The 25786-nt window shown below is 49.6% G+C and overlaps 6 protein-coding genes across 6 annotated transcripts; 3 read left to right on the forward strand and 3 right to left on the reverse strand.

Annotated features, from left to right (window-relative positions):
- Positions 1 to 349: 349 nt before the first annotated feature.
- Positions 350 to 3952, reverse strand: F9C07_1464971 (uncharacterized protein). Its single transcript, XM_041285535.2, has 2 exons — positions 471 to 3952; positions 350 to 369 (listed from the first exon to the last, which is right to left on the reverse strand). The coding sequence occupies exon 1, from the start codon at positions 3543 to 3545 to the stop codon at positions 1065 to 1067; it is 2481 nt and encodes an 826-aa protein (XP_041145181.1). The 5' UTR covers positions 3546 to 3952; the 3' UTR covers positions 350 to 369; positions 471 to 1064.
- Positions 3819 to 9599, forward strand: F9C07_2282540 (dynactin). Its single transcript, XM_071510565.1, has 4 exons — positions 3819 to 4227; positions 4287 to 4322; positions 4386 to 5863; positions 5917 to 9599. The coding sequence occupies exons 3-4, from the start codon at positions 5441 to 5443 to the stop codon at positions 9562 to 9564; spliced, it is 4071 nt and encodes a 1356-aa protein (XP_071365243.1). The 5' UTR covers positions 3819 to 4227; positions 4287 to 4322; positions 4386 to 5440; the 3' UTR covers positions 9565 to 9599.
- On the forward strand, positions 3929 to 5036 carry F9C07_7479 (haloacid dehalogenase-like hydrolase; the record flags this gene model as incomplete). Its single annotated transcript, XM_041285537.2, has 5 exons — positions 3929 to 4153; positions 4215 to 4227; positions 4287 to 4322; positions 4386 to 4811; positions 4870 to 5036. 5 exons carry the CDS (start codon positions 3929 to 3931, stop codon positions 5034 to 5036), a joined length of 867 nt encoding a protein of 288 aa, XP_041145182.2.
- Positions 9600 to 10076: 477 nt separating the features above from the next.
- On the reverse strand, positions 10077 to 16800 carry F9C07_2282541 (chitin synthase; the record flags this gene model as incomplete). The annotated part of the gene is made up of 3 exons (XM_071510566.1): positions 15728 to 16800; positions 15479 to 15667; positions 10077 to 15417 (listed from the first exon to the last, which is right to left on the reverse strand). Exons 1-3 carry the CDS (start codon positions 15838 to 15840, stop codon positions 10077 to 10079), a joined length of 5643 nt encoding a protein of 1880 aa, XP_071365244.1. The 5' UTR covers positions 15841 to 16800.
- A 2683-nt stretch (positions 16801 to 19483) lies between these two features.
- F9C07_2231477 (chitin synthase) lies at positions 19484 to 24937 on the forward strand (the record flags this gene model as incomplete). Its single annotated transcript, XM_041291347.1, has 4 exons — positions 19484 to 19782; positions 19845 to 23456; positions 23510 to 24783; positions 24840 to 24937. 4 exons carry the CDS (start codon positions 19484 to 19486, stop codon positions 24935 to 24937), a joined length of 5283 nt encoding a protein of 1760 aa, XP_041145185.1.
- Positions 24938 to 25380: 443 nt separating this feature from the next.
- Positions 25381 to 25747, reverse strand: F9C07_2231478 (uncharacterized protein; the record flags this gene model as incomplete). Its single annotated transcript, XM_071509885.1, has 2 exons — positions 25381 to 25615; positions 25692 to 25747. 2 exons carry the CDS (start codon positions 25745 to 25747, stop codon positions 25381 to 25383), a joined length of 291 nt encoding a protein of 96 aa, XP_071365245.1.
- Positions 25748 to 25786: the final 39 nt, after the last annotated feature.

Consider the following 25786-nt stretch of genomic DNA (forward strand, 5'->3'; position numbering starts at 1 on the left):
CCTGTCAAATATATTTACATTATGGTAGTACACACCAGTAGATCGTGTACCAACAAGTTACAACACCCACAATATCCCAGAGAACAAAGGTACTTCCCCAACAGGGTCCATATCGCGAGTACTGTACAAAATCAGTACCCAATACTTTCAACCCCCGGTCTCGAATATACATACCTACAGATAACATACATACCCTAGTAGCCGCAGAAACAAGGCACTGCCTACTAGGGACATCTACTCTGGAACCGGATCCCGGACGCAGCCGATCTTCATTGATCCCGCGAATAGAGATACGTACTAAGCGGCAGTAGGAACTAGTAGACAAGGCCTTGTCTTTGTGTCGCACAGTGAGGGGGCTGGGGGGATGTCCTTCTCACATGTAAAGATACATGATTAGTTAGGTGTCATCTATATATCAAAGCTTCTGGTCGGGCGCATGTCATGGGGAAAGTTAGGGATGGTTTACATACATGCACCGTCCGCAGAGCTTAACTTTGATTCTCCACCAACTGTTTGATTAGTACGTAGTACTCTGCCCTGTCGTTGCTGTATTTGTGCTGTTGACCGCCGTCCCCACCGCTTTTATGCGTGCTTATTACTAGTTAAGAGATATGGTCTTCCTTTCCATTTCATCGTAGACATGGACTGACTGTGTGCTATTTATGACTATTATTGAGTTTCCAAGTGATTCGTTGGTTGGATATGGTCATGGACATGCGGCAGTATAACCATTATGTAGTAGCATATACTTCCATTATTACACAGCTCCTAGGCAGGTAATTATAGACATTAGGCTATTCGATTGTTTGCGAAAGATGAACATCCCCGTCTGGAATACTTCGTGTCATTAAGCTGTTCTCTATGTAGTGGTATTTTCAATGGGCGTCCAGGTTGTCTTCCCTGTCACTCCAAGACGAATTAAATGTACAAGGAAAGAAGCGTCAATGATCCGCTTGAATATTAAAAGAGATCGTACTCTGTACATGGACAATTACTGCAAACAGATGTCGCGAAAATAAAAGCTTTTAAATAATCGTGCGTTCATTATGGAGAAGGCTTCACCTTCAGTAGCGGTGAGGAACTCGATGGACTCCGCCATCAAGCACAACCCTCTCGGGTTCGCCGTTGTCGTAGTAATGTTCTTCTCTAGCCACTGGCCGTGTAGAAAGATAGACAGGCCGCTCAATATATTCTCTGGGCCGTCGGGGGTCATCGTCCATATATATGCTCACATCCCTGCCAGCTGGCCGGACACTCTCTACTCGCTGGATGACCTCCCGCGGTTCCTCGTACCGAGCGGTTGGTGGTCGTACGCTTGGCACTCGGACGATCCTCTCGCGTGGAACCTCGGCCTCTTCAATATAATGCGGGCGTCGCATAGAATAGTCGGTCACCTGAACACTGGCGCTGCGTGGCAGTGGTTCTCGCTCATCGAAGGGTGCTACATAAGGCCGATGCTCACTCGGGGCCGGGCGAGCGTAGTCGGTGACCCGCCGATAGGTACTTTGCGGAGGTGGCATATCCTGCACGTACCTCCGGCCACCGTACGGATCTTCGACGACAGATGGAGCCCGAACACTTGTATAGCGTACTGGCGGATGGTCGTCGTAGACCTCACTTCTGGGTGCCGGCATTCGACTGGTTGGGGGAGGCATTGCTTGCATCCTCGGCGCAGGCACAGTTTCATAGTACTGATTGCCCTGCTCATCAACAACGATTCTCCGTGTTGGAGGCGCCATCATACGGCTTGAAGGTTCTTCATCATAATATGTCTCCTGATACCGTGGCGAGGTTGGAGAATCTCCCACAGCAATATAGCGTCGCGCCGGAGGGGTTGCGATCTCGTCATAGTACCTGGGCGGGGGCCGCTCAACAACAGCGTAGGACGAAGCTCGCATAGCATGGGGACTAGCTTGGTCAACATATTCACGAGGATATCCAGGTTGCCGAGCTTGATGGAGACTCGCAACTCTCCGCAAATCTTGATCATCACGAATTGGCCGTCTGGTACTCAGCCGCGAAACGGTACGCGGCATCCCGGTCTCGCCACGGATATCATAAGCATCTACATCATATGCAGTGTCTCTCATTGGGGGCTCTCTCCTTTCAATTACCGGTGTGTAGCGAGGAGACGCGATATCAATGTAGATTGGTCTCTCTTGAGCCGGACGACTACGGTATGCTGGGGAAGTGTCTGTGAACGGCGGCGGCGAAACTGGCTCCTCCTTGATGTAAGTGCCATCAGGGGCTCCAGTTTGCATTCTATATGCGACCGCGCGAGACCGGTCTCTTTCCTCATGCAACCTCCTGCGCTTTCTAGGCATCAACTGCTGGGGTGGAGCATCGGGACTTGCCTGATGTTCCGTACCGTACACTGGACGTGGCTCTTTGTGCTGATAAACGGAGGGAACTTTGGCGTTGGCCAAAGGAGAAACCCTGGAAGGCCTTGGAGCTGCCGGGGATGTTATATGGTTACGCACAACCCTTATATCGTCTCTAGGCGAGTTCGATCCAGGGGCATAACGGGGGCGGTCGGGCTGACGAGCGTCTGGACCGCGCCTTCTTGGTCCGCTGGGGTAACCTCGCTGAGGATCATAATTTTCCCCCCTCTCCATCGGGGGCACACCCGGGGCTGGAGGCGAATACTCCGGCTCTTCGAACGCGTCTGTTGGCTGAGCTTCTTGGTACTTGTGAGCGACGGAGTCTGCCGCAGCAGGACGCGGCTGTTTCTGGTAGGGTATTCCGTGGTCTGCAACCGGGTAAGTATCTTGCATATCCTGATCCGATTCAGTGCGGTTGAGGGCTTCAAGCCGTTGCAACTCATCTGAATAATTCTCTGCTGGAGCCTCAGTAACAGGCTCATCGGAATTAGAGGGAGGTGCAGGTGACGGTTTCTGTTGATCGCCCTGCTGCGGAGAGTCAGGGGCTCTACTAGAGTAGAACGAATTTTCGGAGTCACTGGGCTCGCCAGCACCACGGCCATCAACCGAGGGGGACGGCTTGACTATCTCGAAGGCCTTATTTAAGACATCAGAAACATCGAAGTCAGGCTTTGCGTCTTGTATAGAGGCTTTTTGCCTTGACTCTTGTCTCTTCTGCTCGAGTTGTTCCCGCAACGTCCTTTCCACCCTTTGACGCTGTAACTGTAGTTCTGCTCTGACTAGATCATCCGATTTGGTCAGGAAGATAGGATCAATTTCAGAAGTATGTTTCGGTACAATACGCGAGGGAGCGGTCGTGCCAGACAAACCGTCACCAGTATTCGTACTCAGTGCGCTTGCAGGTTTTGAAGGCGCTGAAACGGTCTGAGGTGCATTCCATGTGGAAGACCCAGGCCGTTCACTCGTTTTTACCTGGGCTTGAGTGGAGGTAGGGGGATTGCGCGACGCGGGTTTGCGCACAAACTGCTGGGGAACTTTCAATCTAGGGTGAGTTCCAGTAAATATATCGTCACTTATTTTCAGAATCTTCTCATATTCCTGGACTTCCTCATTTGTTGGTAGCCCCGTAGGTATACTACCCGTGGGAAGTTGAGCTGCTGTCATGATTTTGGGAGCTTTCACGAGAAATTATCCTTGCTAACTGAAGGTCTTTCTTAAACTCGTGACACTTCTAATTATAACGGCTCTTCACACCTTTCCCAGGCTGTAAACTCCTCAGTCTCGAATCAGCGTCTGACAAGTCAGACGGCCTGGGCGTGATCAAAGTCGGATTAGTTGGGGAAAGGAACGGGGACGTCGTGTCGAAGGAAAAGTACTAGTACAAAGTCCGAACGGGTCGCCGACCGCCAGCTCTCGTGAGACGCTAAACTCCCTCCGGACAGCGATGGCGGGTGGGCGTTTTATCCCGCGGTTATTGGCTATCGATCCACCCCCCCGATATAAGAATCAGTGTCTTGTACTCGTTCGACTCCTGCTCATCTTGCGCTATGAGTCATTTCTTCTCCCGGTCATTGCTGTCAAGATCTTCTCGTGCATGCTACTTGTCACCTAGACCTCAGAACCTGTCGCCGTCCCTTTTTACTCGCATCGGAACCGCCTCCTTTTCCAGTACTAGTATACATCAATTCAAAAAAGCCATGTCCCCATCAAACGATGCGACCAGCGCGGGCTCGGATCCTAGACCGGTGTTCTTCTTTGACATAGATAACTGTGTATGCGGTCATACAATTCTTCAACTTTTCTACCTTCTAAACTAACGTGCGATGCGTACAGCTTTACTCTAGAAGTACGGAAGTCCCCCCATTGGCGGGGAAGGTGATACTGAATGCTGACGATCGCATATAGAATGTAACATCCACGATGAAATGCAGAAGCTGATTCGTGAGTGGTACTTGCAATTCACACATATGGAGGCGGGACTAACCAAATACCGTTCTATTACAGATCAATTTTTCGTGAAACACCTCTCCCTCAACGGCGAAGACGCTCATATGCTGCACAAGAAATACTACACAGAGTACGGGCTCGCAATTGAAGGTCTCACTCGCCACCACAAAATCGATCCGCTTCAATTCAACAGCGAAGTCGACGATGCGCTGCCGTTGGACAGGATCCTGAAACCCGATCCCCAGCTGCGCAAGCTGCTCGAAGACATCGATAGGAGTAAAGTGAGGTTGTGGCTTCTGACCAACGCATATGTCACTCATGGAAAACGGGTCGTGAAATTGCTGGGAGTGGATGACCAGTTCGAGGGCATCACCTTCTGCGACTACGGGCAGCTCCCTCTGGTCTGCAAGCCAACACAGGAGATGTACGCTAAGGCGGAGAGGGAGGCAAATGTCCCGAGTACAGCAGAACGCTATTTTGTCGGTATGTATTCCATGGTCTAGGAGTAAGGTTTGTATACAGCACTGACTCGCTCTTGTAGATGACTCCGGTTTGAACTGCAAGCACGCCGCGGCTCGCGGCTGGCAGACGGCCCACCTCGTTGAGCCAGGGCTTCCTTTGCCTGATGCCCCGGTGTCGCAATATATGATCCGGAACCTGGAAGAACTGAGGACATGCTTCCCACACTTATTCAAGACTTCGAACTGAATCGAGTGTGAATAGATGTGTGCATAGAGTTTTTTGTACATTGTATTGTGTTACGCATATTATGAAGAGTACGAGCGACGGATATACATAGGGCTTATTCCTTTATACATAGATTTAGACGTATATATGTGTTGGTACGAACATAATCATAAATAGTCTATTATCATTGTCAACAGATCCAGATTAAGAATCAAAGGCCGGGCCCAAAAGCGCTAAGATATACTGATAAGATTATCTGATGCCTCAGGCTACCAAGAATCCTTCCGCGCGGATCGCGTCCTGAGGCTCCGAACGGAGGTCCGCCGACTAGTAACAAACACATCAACAACGGCCCCTATCTGACCGCCATACTCGATATTCAAGGCCATTGTTCGCGCAGGGGCTTTATCTCTGAATGCTTGATCATGGCTGATTTAACTCCCGGCGATGTGGTCACATTAACCGACGGTCGGCAGGCCACCGTACGGTTTGCTGGAGCCACTCACTTCGCTGCCGGGGACTGGATCGGCATTGAATTGGACGAACCCACAGGAAAGAATGACGGAGCCGTCCAAGGAGAACGCTACTTCGACTGCGAATTCGGATATGGCATGTTCGTCCGACCAACTGCCATTGCGGCCATTATTGGCCCGCCCACAAAAGAAACCAAACCGGCTGCTAAGGGGACAGCGAATGCTCCGCAGACCAGAGGGCGGGCCCAAACTGGAAGTGGACTGGGGATCAAGAAACCGAGCGCTTTGCAAGCCGCGAATACGAAAAGACACAGTGGTAGCTCGGCTAGTCCGAGTCCTGCAGCGAAGCCTGCGTCCCAGCGGTTGGGCTTGAAGGTATGTACATCGCGAACTACGGAGCTGATGGGACTGCTTGCTCATTGACCTAGCAACCGCAGTCTCCTACAAAATCGCAATCGCCGACGAAGCAGCTTTCGGGTGCATCTACGCCACGCTCCTCTATTAGCGGGCCCTCGCGGCCGTCTGCGACATCCAAGGGTCGGCCGTCTATTGGGGCCAAGTCGACATCAATGGGGCCCCCGCCTCCCCCATCTGCGTCGCGGCCCTCCCGGCCATCGATATCTAGAGCTTCGAACAGAACTGTTAGACCAGGTCTACAAGGAACTACGACGGCGCCCGCTGGGGTGGCCAAGCGCCCTGCTTTGCGGCCAACCGCTTCCAAGACCTCGGAGGAACAAGAGAGAGGGAGTCCACAATCAGAGGATATCGATACTGCCGATAATTATGCCGAGGGTGATGAGATGGAAAGCGAGGAGCCAACTGCTAAACCGTCTAGACTGGCTTCTGGTTCATCTCGGGCAGGTGCTGCTCGCCCGGGGTTCTCCCAGACCTCGTCGCCGCGACAAGCTCAGAGTACCGCGCTGTCAAGGGAGCTGGAAGAATTGAAAACAAAGCTTAGGGTGATGGAGAAAAAGCGGACTGAAGATCGAGAGAAGCTCAAGGCCTTGGAGACTCTTCAGCAGGAGCGGGATAAATTCGAAAGTATTATCCAGAAACTGCAAGCTAAATACCAGCCGCAGCAACTTGAGATTAGTGACTTGCGGAAGAAGTTGAGAGAATCAGAGGCCCAACTCGAAGAGATCGAGCGCATCCAAGCGGAGCATGACTCGATTCTGGAAATGGCAACCCTCGACCGCGAGATGGCGGAAGAGACGGCCGATGCTTTTAGGCACGAGGTTGAAACATTAAAGTTGAGGGTGGAAGAGCTTCAGTTGGAGGCGGAGGTCCTGCGTGAGGAGAATGAGGAGCTCGGCCAGACTATGAGTCCGGAGGAGAAGTCCAGTCATGGATGGCTGCAAATGGAGAGAACAAATGAGCGTCTCCGCGAGGCCCTCATACGTCTTCGCGATATGACACAGCAGCAGGAATCCGAGTTGAAGGACCAAATCAAGGAACTACAACAAGATTTGGAGGAGTACGAAAGCATCAAGTCCCAGTATGAATCCACCAAGGAGAAGCTGCTTGTAGCGGAAAACAATGTTGAAGATCTCAAGCAGCAACTGGAGACTGCTCTCGGTGCGGAGGAGATGATCGAGGAGCTCGCAGATAAGAATATGCACTACCAAGAGGAGATCAACGAACTCAACGCTGCGATCGAGGATCTCGAGGCGCTGAAGGAAATCAACGATGAGCTCGAGTACAACCACATCGAGACAGAAAAGCAAATGCAAGAAGAAATCGACTACAAGGACTCCCTATTCAATGAGCAATGCCGTAAGGTTGCCCAGCAAGACGAAGTCATCGAGGACTTGGAGTACACTTTGGCGCGATTCAGGGAGCTAGTCTCTACTCTCCAAGGGGACTTGGAGGATATGCGAGCCTCTCAGCAGATCACAGAAGCCGAAGCTACGGATCTAACAACACGTTCTCGTGCCATGATGGACCTGAACTTGAAGCTGCAGGCATCGGTTTCCAAAGCACAGACGAAGACCATCGACATTGAACTCGAACGCCTGGACGCTCAAGAAGCTGCCCAACACCTATCCATCTTGAAACTATACCTTCCCGAGTACTTCGAGGGAGAGAAGAACGGCATCCTTGCACTTCTACGTTTCAAGCGTGTTAGTTTTAAATCGTCTTTAATGATCAGCACCGTCCGAGAGAGATTCCCCGAGCAGACATCCGATCCGGCTGCAGTGGAAGATGGCTTCACGGCGCATGATGTTCTCGAGAAACTCATGTGGATCGGCGCCATCTGCGACCGATTCATCAATTACATCACCAACTGCTCCGCAGAAAGCTTCGACAGGATCAAGGCGACATTGTTCGAAATGGAGCCGGTCGAGCGCACCGTGAACTTCTGGATAGAATCCGTAAGGAAGAATGAGCTGAACATGAAGAAATGTGGCATTGAGCTGCAAAGGTCCATTGCACTACTATCCCATCTGGCGGAAGTCCACCTACCAACTTCATTAGAGACGTTCGCCGACGAGCTCTGCATGCGCTCATCCTTAACTCAGTCATACATCGACCACGCCGCATCCTTGATATCGCGCCTCAGAACTTTGTTACAGTCCAAGATCACAGTCCTAGAAGGCGAAGAAGAAGAGCCCAATTTCCTCTTCAGCAAAATGGAAACCCTAGTAACTCAAGCGCGGGGGCTGAAAGTAGCCATGGGCAAGATCTACAAAGCCCTTGAAGATCTCCGATCAAGGTCCCTTGCCCTGTCCCAAGACGTAGCAGGCCCCTTCAAGGAAACAGAGGAAGCCGCCAAAAATCTTTCCGAGCTGGCCCGGCACCTAGGAGAGAACATTGCGCTTATCGTAAGCGACGAAAGCCGAACGGAGCCACTGACGCTGGAAGAGGCAACGAAGAGCATGTCCCAGGTCTCGACCCTCTACGCGCAGCCATCGGAATCAGGAAGCGAATGTAGCGACACAATGTCCTTCATCGCGAACCGACTACGCAGCCTAGGCGGAAACCTCGAGGAACTCGACTCAATCTCAACCGACTTGTCAATCACATCAGAATTCGAAAGACTCCCCTCCCCGTGGATCGCACGAGCCTCAGAACTAAAATCCAACAAAGCAGTGTCTCCAGACGCGGATGAAGAAATCCGACGTCTCAAGAACGAAATCCATGAAGCCTCAACAGCCCTAGGCGTCAAGGACAAGACGATCGAAGAACAAGCGCTGAAGGTCGAACTCGTCGAGTCCAGAATGCAAGAAGCTAGCAAAAAGGCCTCCATGGTCAAAGAGCTCGAGACCAAGATCGAAACCATGCGAACAAAAGAAACAGAACTGGAGGGCATGGTCGAAAAACAACGCAAAGAGCTCCAAGCGCTGGAAACAGAGCGCGAGGAGATCAAAGCTCGACTGGACAGGGTCAAACGCGCGTCCGGCACAACCGGAATCACCACGACTGAGGGCGTGGTGGTCGACAACGCCCTGTCTCTTGCTACGATGCGCGAGAATGAGGCTCTCCGCGCCGAGGTGGAAAGTCTGCAAGCGGCCGTCCGCTTCCTGCGTGAAGAGAACCGCCGGGGCAACATGCTCGATCCGTACTCTGTGCAGCGCTCAGCGGAGATGTACTCTTGGCTTGACGTGCCCCTTACACAAGCCAACGGTAATGCTCAGCGTGATAAGATCCAACAGACCGCCTCGGAGAGCAGGGATGTCTTTTCTCATCTTCTCAAGCTAACCAAGGAGTCGAATATCTGCGATCTGAAGTCCACCATGTCTCAAGAGAATGGTAATCGTGCCAGTTGGCGCCCTTCCAAGACTAAACTGCGCTATCAGGTTCTCCAACAGCGGGAGAACTTCGAGCATTGGACTGAATGGCGCGATGATATCGTCAACCAGGAAAGAGAGCAGGACAGACTGGTTAATACGAAGAAAGAGCGCCTTGCTCGTGATCGCGCCCGGAGACACGCACCCAAGAATTCGGTATTCGGTGGCTTTCCGCAGGGGCTAGGACATGGAATGATGGGCCGCGCTTGGGAGATCCTGGGCATGCAGCAAGATCATCGCAAACTGGCTGATAGACCGGTAGAACCTTCCATAACGCCTTCGTTCTAGATAGTACGTGGGATGGCAATCAGAATACTATACCCATTTGTTTCATATATTAATTGCATTATACATTGATTTTCCCTTGTGTGTATGTGACTCGCTGTAAATAATTATTTATTGTAAATGACATTCAAGATGTGCAGTCTCAACGCTCAACGATACATTTCAATCAATCAACAAACACCGCAGAATAAAACTAGAAACAAAGCAAGTACTGTACAACTCCAGATTGATTCCGTCAAGTCTAAACAAAGCGCTGGCAATGCATCCCGAAAGACGTCGAGTGATTGTCATGAAAGAAAGACATCAAACAAAAGCTGGTGCAGTAATGTTGCGATAGTCATAGACATCATAGATCGCTGTCGAGAAGGCCAAAATACGAAGCTGTAGACAAACAATCACAGCTGCGAGTTTATAAGTTGCGACAATGGATATGCGAATATTAAATCAGATAAGAAATTTTTATACACCGTGGAAAAGGTAACGGTCTTCCATGCAATACACATCGAGCTTGACCCTCAGATTAGAGCGCGCCCGATAGAACAGCTTCGGTGGCTATAAGGGTCACAAACAGTTAGTAAGACTCTGTGGTAATATCTTAACGGGGAACATCTCTTACCTGAGTTGATATATGGACGCTTGGCATCGAGATTCACACCAAAACGCCTCTCTAGCTCTTGTTTGATACTCTTCTTCGTTACGGTCATCAGGTCGGCTGTCCGCAGGATTTCACGGATTTCCGCGAGAATGGCATCGTCGCTAGGCAGATGTGAGAGATCCTCCATTTCCATGTCCATATGACGGCTCATCATCTCGGAAGGAGCTAGAGACATCCTGGACCCATAGCGAGGAAGATCGAACTGCGACATTGGTCTAGCTCCAGGGAACCCGTATTCGGACTGCGCAGGGTGATACGACTTGGTACCATATGAGAAGCCTGAAACTTCTGAGCGGTCGTCTCGCGACGTCTGGGCCTCCCAGAGCTCCGCTTGATACTCCTCCCATCTCTTTTTCGGGATAGAGGCGGGGTCAAACTTTCCTTCATCTGAAATGACGACTTTGCGGCCCTTTTCTCCAGTGATGACGCGGGTGTTTCCCCAAGAGAAGTCATCCATGTGCCAGAACGAGTAGAAGGGCAAGGCCACGGAGAATATAGGCATGGCCAGGAGATACACAATCATCCAGCCAATCATTTCCCACTTGCGGCGGAAGATGAAGATGAGGGCCTGAAGACCATAGATCGCTGCGATGAGAACAAAAGACGTCCATGGAATGGTGGACGAATCTCTGGCAAGCCAGACAATCAAGTAGATGATATAGGCGAGCGAAACAGGTTGGATACAGGTACTGAGAAGGTCAACGAAGACGATGAATCTCATACTAAAGCAACAGAAACCACAAAGTTGCTGAAGAGGGATCAGTTCAATCAGATTGTGTACAGTTGAGTTGATCCATCTACGACGTTGCGATAAGAAGACTGAGAAGCTTTCAGGTGCGATCGTCCAGGCCTTAGCTGCAAATAGGAACTTCGTCTTGAAACTAGGATGATGCTTCAAGAGAAGGGTTGTCAAGTACCGATCCTCACCCAGATGTAGCAGGTTCTTCATATGGAGTGTGTCGACGCGAATTTCCGAGTAGGCTTCCACAACCTCCTTGCTAACGAAAAGCGGTTTTGCGGTTTCTGCAGAGCGAATACGGTACATGGTGAAGCAGCCCGGCAAACATGTGACTGACCCGAAAAGACTTTCGAAAGCCTTGATCAGATTGTGGGAGATGAAGTACTCGTAAACTTGGATCATGGTCACCGCTGAATGCTTAGCATTTGTCAAGCCTGTTTCGCCACAGATACCGATAATGCGTGTGTCGGCAAGGCAAGAAGCGACGAATCGAGTTCCGGAATCGGGTGCAACCACCGTATCAGCGTCGACTTGCAGAATGAACTCGTAGAACGTGGGATTGACGCCAATGATGTTACGAATTTGGTGATACATTTCCAGTTCCATGGGACTCATGGGAAGGTTGTAATGCACGCGGTTCAAAAAGCGCATGAGTACCATCTGGGAGTCACGTTTTCCACGGTTACCGGGTCGGGAGACTTCAGAAGGCTTTCCGACTTTAACGACAACAAGGAAAGGTACGATATGTCCCTGTACCTCATAGAGACCAGAATAAATTTTACCCATGTTGTGCTGCTTCATGCCTTCGCCCAAACTCTCAAAGCTGAGGGGCTCGGGATCCACTGATTCTGGGACGCCCAGGATATCTAATACAATCCGTGGAGTAGGTCGATCGTTTCCTTGTCCAATAATCATACCATCACAGATGACAACAAGGAGTTTGCGCTTGTCGTCATACTGCATGCGGGCCATAGAATCCATTGCACGACGAAGGGACTCCTCATCTTCAGTGTATGCCGGCACCTGACAAATGATGAATTTATCAAGATTCTCCGGGACATTTTTCTTGCCAAATTGTAAAGCGGCAGCAAATTTGAAGATAACAACAGCACAAATCAAGATTGAGATTGCAAGGATGAAGTAACGCGCGAATTGACATTGAGCTGAATTACGCGTATCAACCTTGCCGACGAAGAAAAGGTTATCCAGACACATCTGCATCCGATCACGCATGCCTGCATCTATCTGCAGCTGTTCCCAGTGTTTACTCAAATCCTGTCCGGGAAGATCTTGAAAGAGCGACACAACCAAAGGATCCATGAACTCTCGGTCGACATTAGCCGGGACCTCTTTTCCGGTAGGAGCTGCGACCCGTCGACCTCCACTGATATAAGTTGTCAAATCGTAGACTTTTCCGTCTATGCTTCCAATGTTCTGGGACTTTTTGGCTAACGTGGAGATGTATTGTGGCGTATAACCAATGTATCCTTTCAGATAAGTCGCCCTCAGTTCTTTCATCTGCTCTGCGAACCAGTCTGGACGGGAGTCGTTGGTGTAGTAGCGGAAATCATGGTATTTTGCGTTGAGATCTCCCGTGCTGATGGTTGTGGCCGATCCGGAGATGTTCGTAGGGGTGTAATCCAGAAGAACAGTGGGATCGATCGACCCATCCTTACCTTGGCATAACGCTGACACTTGCACAGGAAAGAGACCGGTAGCGTCCATGCCGGCATATTTCTTCAAAGAAGATTGCGGCACAATGTCGGGATAGTGTCGGGGCATGAATTTATCAAGGTCAAAAACCACGCCGCGAATGGCAATATAAGAATCATGGCCATTTTTGCCGTTATGAGATTCCAATTCCGCGGCTGAATACACATGCTGTGTCGGACATACCAAACCAGGGAAAGCGACGATAAAGAAAATGGCGACGGCACAACTGAACCAAATAATCAAATTGATCGCAAATTTCTCACGCCAAGCCGTTCGTACGTCCTTGCGTTTCATCCGACCGAAGAGCCTGATGGCAAAGTCCGGAATGTAGAATGTGAGCAACCAGACGATTGCCATCCAGCGTTTGCGACTGCCAGAAACAGGTACTTCATCCACCTCTTCCATCTTCTTCTCATTCCCTTTTTCCAACATCTGCTCTCTTGTCTCGAGATTGTGGAACATATCACCCGAGTTCAGGCCAGAGCCACCAGTGTCAGATCGCCCATCAATATCGCGACTCCCGAAATATCCTTGCTTGCTTTCATCGCCATATATAAAGTTGCCCAGAGACTGGTCCGCCGGGTTGAGAAGACGAACCTTGGAATCCCCATACCCAGCAGTACGTGGATGAAGGAGACCATCACCACCTTCGTCCGAGCCGTCGGCATGGTAGACAGGAACAACACGCTCGCCCACCTTTGCGAGGTCTGCCCAGCAGCGTTCGCTCAGGAAAACACCCGTGCTGCCAACACGAGCTTCATTACCCGGCCACCGCTTCTCATCTAGCACAACCTCTGACTTTTCTTTATCACTTCCCACCACGACGTTGCCTACTTCGGCCAAACCAAGGAATTCCTCAAAGGGAAGGAAAACGCTGAAATCCGCGTTCCTCAGACGTTGGCTGATCTCAGCAATACCAAATGTTTGCACCTGGGCTCGCACACATTTGCTATCAAATTGATTCGCGATTCGCCGGTCGTTTGGCTTCAAACAAAAGATGAAATATGGATTCAAACTAGGGGAGCTGAGACACTTATTGACGATCTCAAGCGAGGACAGGAATTGTCCGGCAGCACCCTGCATGCCGGTCATAGACATCGCGCTCTTCCGCCTTCCGGAGCTCTTGGCTGTACTACCCCCATAGCTCTCATTGTCTTCGGGTTCTTCCGCCGTAGGTGCATCGAAAGTAAGACGAGATGCTGGGCTGGCTTTTCGCCTTGCCATGCTAGGCATTCTCAAGGGCTTTGAGCTTACCTGAGCTTGCATAATAGCGGTCTTCTCCTTTGGGTGGGTCACTGTCTGTAGTGCTTCTTGACCAAAGAGCTCTCTCACGAAGTCGCTCCGGGTGGACTTCATCAAGTTCATCAGGTCACCGGAGATAACTTCTCCATTTTCCTCCAATAGACCGGAGATGGAATAATCAACTTCACCAGCAAAATGTTTCACAGTAAATGCCGAGCGGGCTTGCTGCGAGACATATCCAGTTCCGTGAGTAGATCCTGAGCTTCCGACAACAATAGCTGGGTTTTTGTTTTCGAACCGTTTCTTCAACGACTCGGCAAATTGAGCTTCCGTTCTACCGCGCCTGGTTTGATCATCGAGGATGCTGAGAAGCCCATTGCCATGCTTCAACAGCCCACGGACAGCATCAGTGTTGTCAAAGTAGCTTGTTGCAGGGACCACAACCTCCTCGCGCTCTAACATATCAGCCTTGCGGTCGAAGAAGGACTGTAGGCAGAAATTGTACAACGATTCGGTGGCTGCATTGCTAAGAAGTTGATCCAGTGTGGATCCGGTTGAGCATGCTTGGGAGAAACCAGGGAAATCAACAATAGAAACGGTGTTGGCAACGCTATCCTCCGCCGCGCATATTCTCTGATTGACATTCTCGAGAATATAAGCCACTAGTAGGGAGTAAATGGTGCGCGCAAGTTCATCAGCATTTTGCCGGGCACCCTTTGGGTCCAGCATCACCGTGACGCGCTCCCGGTGGATGGTCTTGGTCCGGTAGCTAAAACTATTCTCAAGTTCATCAACTCCAAGACCCAAGAATGCGGCAACGCTTGATAGGACATCCTTATTCTTCACTACCGTGACAGTCTCCCCACCCTCGTGGGAATAGCCGCCAGACTCCTCCGCTGATGTCAAAGTAGCTTGTCCGCTGGCGAAGTCTAGTTGGCCGATATGAAGTATCACAGCGAGAATTTGGCAAATCTCGGCTATCTCACTGCGTGGAAACTCGAGTTTCCTGAGCGCTGTCTTGAAATGTTGGAACCCCTCCGCATCATTGATGCCCACCTTTAGCTGAGTTGGATGGCCCAGATATCTCCACCTCTTGTGACCTATTGATGCGGACGAAAGCTTGCCGGCATTCGTCGAAACATGGATAGAGTTATCGAAGCCCAAGTGACTCTTTTCCGCCGCACTTGTCCCAGCTAAGAGGTAATAAAGGACATGGAAGCTTCTTTCACCTGTGGGGACTGACGCAATACGACTGCGTTCGAGTCTGTGGTCGATAATTTTACCACCGATCAGCGTTGGGTTGACCGATGACGAACCGTCATACTGTAGTTCCAAGAAAAGCCCCGCCTTCGATGCCGTGGGTGTGGTCAAAGACTTGGTCGTTGTCAATGTGTCAAAAATAAAGGAGGCGTACGACAATTTGGATGACAATGGCGTCGACGAGAACGAGAGAAAGGACGACAACACATGCGCTCGAAGGGTAGTTTTGCCAGCCCCGCTCTCCCCGCTGCAAATCGTCAATTAGAATCTAGAGCATGTAGGTGTGTATATGTCCAAATTGCGCTTACAGAAAGACAATAGCCTGATTCTCTCCACGGGCACCAAGGCGAGTGAAGGCACGACGGGCGAGGTCTTCCGCCTCGCCCATAGCACTGCCCTCCTTGCCGCCATCAGGGCCCTTTGAAGATGAAGTGTATGTGTTGAGACTGATCAGAGCCTGAGAAGACAGGCGAGCTGTTGGTAAGCCGACATGAAACCTAGAAGAACACCCACGATGTCAGTTATAAATGGAGATACAGTAGATCGCAGAATCATACCGGCTGGCTAAATGGGCAGTCAAATGCGTGTCTGATTGCAGATGGGCTGGTAACGAGGGTAGCGACGACTGCGCATGGGACGGAACTGTCCCAGCTGGCGAAGGCCCGACCATATTATCAATGGCTCGAAACCTCGACGCTGGGGTTTCTTAAGCACCGGTCACAATAGTTACGATCGGTATGGGCGTCTTACGGAAGATCGGTAAGGATGCCGGTGAAGGATATACGGAGGGAAAAAGCCCAGAAAGCGATCTTGCCTGGCGTGTTCTCGAACTGGATAAGGCCGTTCAGTTATGCTGATTTAGATGAGGTGCTGGATGGCTTGGAATGTGGGAACGCCCTGGAATGGAGAATATGTCTTATCAATAGAGAAAAGATAGGCACATTGCTTAGACGGCAAACGGGTCCTCAAACAGCACGCGGCTCGTTGATTTTCTGCGGAAATTTGGTGCAGTGAATGCGAGATGAACAGCTGGCGAATTTCAAAGCGAGAGTGGCGTGGAAGAGAATTGTAGCGATCGTATCTGGAGAATGACTTGCAGATGGATGGAACGATGGTTGAAACCGCGGTGATTATGATTATTACTCTGGGAGGATATTCGAATCCAGTCAGGAAAAGAAAGGCTCAAGCAAAACAGAGGAAGGAAAAAGGGAAAAATGGAAGATGCAAGAATTACAACAAACGCAAAACAGAACTTGAGCAATTCAAGAGAGGTGAGCTTTTCGGGAGAAAAGAAACAAACGATATGAACAGCTTCTGGGGAAAAGACAGCTGAGAGTGAACCAAAACTACGAAAGTCCTGGTGGACACTAGTGGCAGTTACTTTAACTGGGTAAGTGTGGTATTGTTTGAATGGATCTGTTACCATCAGATGCTTGCTTGGGTAGGTTACTCGGTGGGCCACACTTGTCTTGCATTTGTGGTTTTTCAAATTACTCGTCTGTACATGGTTCGATACCCTAGGTATGCCTGTATCAAACAACTGATGAAAAATCAAAATTACTAGTCGGATCAGCACCCGATGATATAAATACTCGGATTGGCCGTCTCGCCTAAGGAATTTATCAGGATTAATCTGTGTCCTGTCCGACGTAGATTGAGTGAGCGGATCGGATTGTTGTTATTGCCAGAGGTTCCCCCCAACAACCGAGGCCAAGTGGACGTAGCGTCTTCGAGCCGACCACTCAGACTACAGTGGAGTTTGACGAACCCAGTCGGCCGAACCTTGAACTTTACCCGTTCCCCTCCTTCCAATTATTCAGAGTCAGTGAATATGAACATCATACCGAAGCTGGTAGGTCCTGATAGACAATATCCTGGTACTACGCGGCACGGTGTGCGATGAACCTTGGAAGATATTAACAAATGCGAAACCTGATTACACCCAGCACGAATTACAGTTTCGGCTCCTCGATTTCAATACCTTGGTTGATTCAAGATACCAGCCGTACGGGACTACATCAGTTCTTCCCATGGTTAACGCCACATGCTCTTGACAGGTTACCGAACGGCTTCAGGGGGCGCTGCGCTAGACATCCCTTGAGCATTACGGTATGCAAGTTTTTTATGTTTTAAAGTTCATTCATTCCGTATAGAAGACACTATAAATATCTATTGCAATCAATAAATGCATGATCACCTGCAATATAAGAGGTCTTCCCTCCAGAGTTAGTAAGTCGTCTCCTTTATAGGTCACAATCATGTGGGCAGACGAGAGAAGGGACCAGACCCTGAGGAGTTTAAGGGGAAGAACGCGAAAAGGAAAAGAAAGAAACAATTTAGGTCGGGTGGGTCGGATCATTCGATTGACTTGTCCTAATGAGGAAAGGTATGAAACTAGGGCTCCCCATCAGTCCTTTGGCTGGTTTTGGTTCCATTTTCATGTTTTGAAATTCACAGTGGAAGATGATGGAATGTGTCTTGAAAATTTTCACGTTCAGGTTTTTGTGAAAAAGGTTATAATCGCTGTGGTTGTGTTCAATGGGATCCCTAATATATCCCGTAGATTACGTTTCTTGTAGATGGCCAGCTCATATGTATTGATCAGTGGACACGGTCGGATGGATTTGAGCACCAGCACATACCTCCTTAACTTCTCACACTACGTACCTCTGTAGGTTTCTTGAGATTCACTAGTGACCGACTAAAACTAATACATAGGTCGTATGTAATCTGTACAGTGGATGTTCTGCAGAAAAACAATGACTAGAGCCGCCACAGATGCCTTGAAAGAGGCGCAATGATCTGACTTGGTATAAAAATAACAACACCGTTAAGGCGGCCAGTGCCAGATGCATGCTGCATGATTCTGGATACTACTCGACTTACTAGTATGAACTAAACATATGACAACTGGGACACGCCTGGAATAGAAAAAATGTATCGGAGCGAGATAACCTTGATTGGCTTTCCCTGAGACACGGGTGTCCTCAGCAAGGTCGGTTGACCCAATCTTTACGGTATTCGATACGGAAATCTGCTGGCCACGGAGTGCGGGTGAGACAAAGTGTGCCATTTTTAGCCATCAGAGTCTCTCAGGGTCTAGGGCCATGGATCTTACTCTTCTCGCTCCCGCCATTGGCCAAGACAAAAAGTTCTGATGCACGCCACCTGACAAGTTTGAGGGGGGAACCGAAAGGAAAAACAAAAAAGAAAGAAAAGAAAAAGTAAAAAAAAAAAAAAAGTAAACAAACCCACCTAAGCAAGAAAAAAAAGAAAAAGGATATGTAAAATGAAAGATTACACTACGATCATGATGTATCCTATGAATCGAAAATTTCCTTTTCAACAGATCCCAACCCCGATTCCGAGCAGAATGTAGCGAGGAAGAAAGGGGGGAAGAATTGCCCATTTTATGACCCAATTCAAATACCAGATATGATTTACTAGCTAAATGTGAGCTACTATCAGTAGTGGGGACCACACTACGTACTCCATTTTTTGCACTCTGCAGTTTCAAGGACGTCAATCAGAATTACCAATTGAAATCAAGCGAAGGGGGGAATTAGCCAGGAAACAACAAAAAGCACCAAGCAAATGGAAAATGAAGTAATTTTCGTATGCTCGTACCGACAGTACCAAGCCATATCCAGTTAAGCTTCTGGGACGACAACTTACCTTAGGCTGGCTGGCAACAAACTCGCATCACAGGCGATCGTCTCGTTCTCTTCTTTCTGTCTGCTTCTTCCTATTCTATCCGCCTTCCAATTGTCCGCCTCTGTTGTTGTTGTTGTTTGGATCTCTCTTGCTTGCTTTTTCCTTCGTTACGGGAGTAGTGCTTTCGAGTGTGTTTGATCTTTCTATCTTATTTCATTTCTTTTTCTTTTGATAACCGAATCGTTTAGCCCTTCGCTTTCGCCTCATCGGTTGTAATTATAATCTCTGGGCTTTACAAACGTCGCTTTGCCCAACACTCGCTGCTCATACACATTCCCGTCACTCGCTTCATAACCTGAAGAATACTACGACATCGTTTCTAACGATCACAGCTTCTGAATTTACTATTAATCACTTCCCCGCTCAGATTGTATTCGCATATCCTTCATTCGGCTCACGACCAAAGTGACGCTAGGACCGTGTGCGCATACCTGGATCCTTCACCTAGGGGTGAAGTCAGAACTGAAAACAGGAAGGCTGTAGTTTCATGCTCTGAACGTATAAGATTCGGTTCGTCGTTCGTTCCATCGCTTGGTTGACGTTCATTACGAGAGCACATCGGTGATAGACCGCCGATTAACCTTGGGGTTTACACAACCATGTCAAATCGTTATTCAGTTTACTCCAGCCATTCGGCTGCTTTCTCCACCGGTGGCCGAGCGCCCCAGGCAGGTGGGCAGGTGTCAACGACGACGTTGCTGAATGCGTTGCATGCGCACTATACGACGGGACAACCCTACCAACTCGACGCGGGAACCAGTCTAGTCGTTAATACATTGCTTACTGCAACACAATCGTCCCCAGAAGGCCATACCGGGCCTACAATAGATCACGAACTAGCAGTCCGAGCCTGGGAACATGCAAGGAGAAGAGCAGAGGACGGTTGTATTGTTCTATGGTTAGCGTTCATCCCGAGATCCAGCAGTATCGGAAGATCAACTAACATTCAATCATAACCAGTTCTGCCCACCACTCAGCACCATCCATTTTAGAGCCATTCTTAGCAGCACTACCTTTGTCCACTCCCAGTATCGCCTTCACAGCGTTGGCCGCTCTCCGTCCCTTTTTGACGGCTGTAACCACCTTCAACCCTTCATACTCGCTCTATTCCGCGCTTTCAGCTTGCTATAACTTGACCCTCAAGGGCGACATCACCGGGCTATCTCTAGCACTTTCGACATCAGGGATCAATGTCCGCAAAGGATTCCTCGACATTCCTTCTGAGCCGGGGTATCGTGCCTTCGATGTGTTCTATTATCTCTTAACGTCTGCATCGACACCAGCTGAGCGGGAGTTTTTGGACCTGAGAGACGCCTCTTCCTACGCTTTGCTCCGCAAGTCTGGTACATATACACCCCCATCATATCTTCCTACTGCCGACGACGCTGCCGCTGCCGAAGACTTTAGATCTGCTCTCAAGGCCATCGGCATCAAAGGTGCATCTCAACGAGGTCTTTTGTCAGTACTTGCTGGGTTACTCAAACTTGGTAATGCGGCTGGCTTCCTAGTTGACCAGGAAGACCTGGAGGAGGCGTGTGAAGATGTAGGTGGTTTACTGGGCATAGATCCCGAAGTTCTTCTACACAAGTGCTCCACCGACGACAGAGAGGTGTTGATTTCTGGAATCTACGAGGCTCTGGTTGATTGGGTGATCGGAAAAGCCAATGAAGCCATAGCGAGCCAGCTTCAGGCGAGCTTGGATGATAGCAGTCGTGGTTCTGGACAGGCAGCTCAGTGGACCGACGATGACACGGTGAGCATCACCGTGGTTGACCTCCCTAGGCCTGCGCTGGGAAAAGCTGTGGCGATGAGAGGGATATTCGACGATACCCTCGGTATCAACGCTGAAATGAAAGATGACGGGGTCGTCGTTCCTCCAGCTGGCCCAGCCGTCCTGAATGATATGACTGCAGCGATTGCCCAGGTTGAAGTCGATCTGGGAATAACCACTGGCCCTACGTGGCGCGAACGAGAGTATGAACTTGACAAAAAACACGAAGTCCTGGAGAAAGTTGGGCTTGAAGTCGAAATGGACTCGTTTCTTCGGCAGATTTTGTTTACCGCTGAATCCGAAGGAATCACACTGGGTAAGAAAGGCCGATTTGATTTGGCTACCACACTAGGCAGCAGCCGTGTTTGGCATCATATTTCCATTCATCCCACCGATGACTTACCTGAGAATCTGAGCCCTGGTGTGCCGACTGCGGCTTGGTCTGCAGGCGCCGTTTCCCGTCAACTACGGGAATGGCGACTCGCGGAGTGGGCAAATCGTCGCCTTAAACAGATCGACTTCACAGCCGACTTTGACATAGAAGAATTCATCGGTAGATACTTCCGACTTGGTTGCGGGGAAGGAAAAGACGGTGTTGAGAACTGGTTAGTTGAAAGGGGGTGGATCAACGGCGATGCCGTGGTTGGCCATCAGCGAATCTGGGTGAGAGAAAATGCGTGGTGGGAAGCAGAGACAATGCTCGATTTGAAGCCTGAAGAGCCACCAGCAGCAAGCCCTTTCATGTATGGAGGTGGCATGCTTGATCCTGGCGTTCCGCATTACGCAGTGCCTCCCATCGCAGAATCTACGAGCCTTCTAGGGAGCCGGGATAATCTTCTCAACAGACAAAGTACACTGGTTCCCAGTGTTGCTGGTGGTGCCAAGTCGATCGCGCCCAGCGCTCCGCATACCTTGCACACGGGCGGTGATTACGGCTTAGGCACAAAGGGAGATGATAAAAAGTATGACAGCCACCCCTACTACGATGACGAGGGCCGCTACTTAGGCGAGCTTGACCCCGAGTATGCCGACCCCAAGCATATTGAGAAAAAGGAGATTACTCTCGGTCGACGTATATGGACTGGCTTTGTCTGGGCCTTGACTTTCTGGATTCCATCGTTCGTCCTTCGCTTCGTGGGCCGGATGAAGCGTCCTGATGTGCGGATGGCGTGGAGAGAAAAGCTCGTCCTCGTGTTCCTCATTCTTCTCTTCAACGCTATTGTCTGCTTCTATATCATCGCCTTCGGTAACTTGCTTTGTCCAAACAAGGACAAAGTCTGGAACGAGAAAGAGGTCAGTTACCATCAAGGGAATAATGACTTTTACGTCAGTATTCACGGCAAAGTCTACGACATCAGTAAGTTCTGGAAGATTCAACACAGTGATACAAGCATTGAGACGACCACATCGAACATGGAGCCTTTCATGGGTGAAAACCTTGACGCTTATTTTCCTCCTCCGCTTACTCGACTCTGTGGTGACTTTGTGACCGATGAGTCTATCACACTGAGAAACAACGACACAAACGCGGTGTTGTATTCAAATGCCAAACACAGTTGTGGCCCTCTCCAGCAAACGGACCCGAACACAGCACTGCACAAGATCACCTGGTACGAAGATGTCTTTCTGCCAAAGATTGACGAGTACTATAAGGGGTCCCTTGTATGGAAGCGGAGTGAGGTGTCAAAACAAGCAGACAGCAGCTCCCGGTACTGGGTCATCAAGGATGAAAGCATTTATGATTTGACAGACTACTTCTATACCCTCAAGCAGATGAACAACATAGACAGTTACAATTTCCTACCAAGCAGCATCACGGAACTTTTCAAAAACTATCCAGGCACTGACGTGACAGACAAATGGCCAAACAGTGAAAATGCCACCAAAGCGCAAACATGTCTCGATTACGTGTTCTATAAAGGCAAAGTCGATTTCCGTGATAGTGCGAGATGCCAGGTCAATAATTACATTCTGTTAGCATTCACGTGTCTCATTTGTGCAGTCATTCTCGTCAAGTTCCTCGCTGCTCTCCAGCTAGGATCCAAACGTCGACCTGCCCCGCAGGACAAGTTCGTCATCTGCTTGGTGCCAGCGTACACTGAGGGCGAGGATTCATTGCGAAAAGGGCTTGATTCATTGACAGCTCTTCAGTATGATAACAAGAGGAAACTCATTTATGTCATCTGCGACGGTATGATTGTCGGTGGCGGTAATGACCGCCCAACGCCTAAGATTGTTCTGGACATTCTGGGAGTGGATCCCAAAATTGACCCTCCTGCATTACCGTTCAAGTCAATCGGACAAGGTAGTGATCAGCTCAACTACGGAAAGGTCTACTCCGGACTTTATGAATACGAAGGCAATGTTGTGCCCTACATCGTTGTCGTGAAGGTCGGCAAAGAGTCAGAGCAGAGCAAGTCCAAGCCTGGAAACAGGGGTAAGCGTGACTCTCAGATTCAAATTATGAACTTCCTCAATCGTGTACATCATCGCGCCCCAATGTCGCCTCTTGAGCTGGAGATTTTCCACCAGATCAACAATGTGATTGGTGTTGACCCTGAGCTCTATGAATACTGCCTGATGGTGGATGCGGATACAAGTGTCCGAGAAGATTCACTCAATCGCCTGGTCGCTGCCTGTGCTAATGACGCTCGTATTGCCGGTATCTGTGGTGAGACAAGTTTGCAAAATGAGGAACGAAGCTGGTGGACCATGATCCAGGTTTATGAGTACTACATTTCTCATCATCTCTCAAAAGCATTCGAATCTCTCTTTGGCAGTGTAACTTGTCTTCCTGGATGGTAAGTACAACACAACATTGCAATATACATCACGCAGATGCTGACTCGTACAGTTTCTGTATGTATCGCTTGAGGACGGCGGACAAAGGCCGGCCCTTGATCATATCAGACAAGGTTATCAAAGAATATGCAGACAACGACGTGGACACGCTGCACAAGAAAAATCTGCTTTCTTTGGGTGAGGATCGTTACTTGACTACATTGATGACGAAGCACTTCCCTACCATGTCCTACAAATTCATCCCGGATGCCTACGCTAGCACCGCCGCCCCCGAGACGTTCTCCGTCCTGCTGTCTCAGCGACGTCGCTGGATCAACTCCACTGTCCATAACTTGGTGGAACTCGCTGCTCTGAAAGACCTCTGCGGCTTCTGCTGCTTCAGTATGCGCTTTGTCGTATTGGTCGATCTTCTTGGAACTATCATCCTCCCAGCTACCTGCGTCTACTTGGGTTACCTAATCTACAGTGTTGCCAGTGGTGGGCCAATTCCAATCATATCTATCGCCATCTTGGCTGGTGTGTACGGCCTCCAGGCGATTATCTTTATTGTGAAGCGGCAGTGGCAGCATATTGGTTGGATGATCATTTATATCTGTGCCTATCCGATCTATAGTTTCGTTCTGCCGATGTATTCCTTCTGGAAACAGGACGACTTCAGCTGGGGTAACACTCGTGTTGTTCTTGGAGAGAAGGGAAATAAGCGAGTTGTTGCGGTAGAAGATGAACCATTCGACCCTCGCAGTATTCCTCTCCAGCGCTGGGACGATTACGCTCTTGCCAATAATCTGCCTGGCCGCCGTGGAGATTATAACATGAGCCAGGAGAAATTCTACGGAGGTCAATATGGAGATATGGGCATGGAGATGGATGATATGCATTCCCAGTATTCCTCGGTCAAGCCTGCATCCACAATCTTAACCGGATTTCCAGGAGCAGGCCGGAATGGTAGTCCTTACATGCCGCCGCAGTCGCCCGCCCCGTTCGGTGGAAATACCCCAGGCAACAGGCATTCGCACCTGTCCAGCTTTAGTCGGTATACCGATATGCCGCTTCAGCCAGGGCACCAGTCTCGAAACCTATCGGTGGGAAATCTCAGCCAATTCCAGGATCCGTCGAACCGGCATAGCGTGGGACTCATGCAGAGCACTGACAATCTCCTGGGGGTTCCCCGGCCAAACTCTCGGAGCCCTGTAGGCGGTTATACCTCCCGGCCTCAAAGTGCGTTTGACTTCCGCGGAAGTGGTGGGCCTGATGAAATGGCCATCACGGATGCTATTCGTAGCTGCCTGGCCGAAGTGGACTTGGACACTGTAACGAAGAAGCAAGGTGAGCAAATGAATACAGCCGTGTGATGAGATACATGCTAACTAAACTAACCACAGTTCGCGCATTGGTCGAGCAGCGGCTTCAAGCGACATTGACCGGAGACAAGCGAGCATTCCTCGATCGCCAGATTGACCAGGAATTGGCAAATATGTAAATTTGTAGAGTGTTTTCTCTTCCTTGTTTGTTCTTGCACCCGGTACCTTAATACATATATTCGTGCGGGAAAATGTTGATATTTCGGCTTGGCATGCATGGCGTTTGGGATGATCTGAAGCATTCAGCGAATTTGAACGAGTGTAATAGTTGTTTATGAGAGTTGGAATGTACTCTGGGTGTTCACCTGTACATGGAGCATACTAATGTTGTCGGACAGCATCTAATGATGAATTTGCAACATGCATGTGTTATACATGGTAGATTATAGAGATCTGGAATATTCAACGCCCATTCACGTCTAAGTCTCTTGATTCCTCACTGCTGTGTTTCCCATAGCGTGTATACTACATCACATATTTAGGAAGACATAGTAAATCAACAACTCCGCCCACCAAATACTATTAAATATATAAGAACGAGAAAACCCCGTCCACCAAAGCATCATGGACATTGCTCCGCCCCAGCACCAACGAGACTCTCCTTCTCCCCCACACCAGTCTGATCATCATCAATACGTCCAACACCCGGATCACTAGTCGACCGTCGAGCTTCTCTCAACACGACACCGACAACAGCGATACCATTGACAACGAGCATGATTTGATTCAACCAATCCGCAGAATTCCGATCGAGCCAGCGCGACACGGTATTCGCAATCAGGTTCATAAGAGCCAGACTTGGGGTTCGGGTTAGTTGGGAGATATTGTAAGAGAAGGGAGGTGGTGTATATTGGGTTGGACGTATGTGCATACATAGTAGCGTTGTTCGGACGGTGATATAGCCGGTTCTTTAATGTTTGCCAGGTCATGGCGAGGGCTGGTGGGATTTTACTTCGATCGGGGTTGGA

The sequence above is a fragment of the Aspergillus flavus genome, chromosome 3, assembly GCF_009017415.1.
Source record: "Aspergillus flavus chromosome 3, complete sequence".
NCBI lineage: Eukaryota > Fungi > Ascomycota > Eurotiomycetes > Eurotiales > Aspergillaceae > Aspergillus > Aspergillus flavus.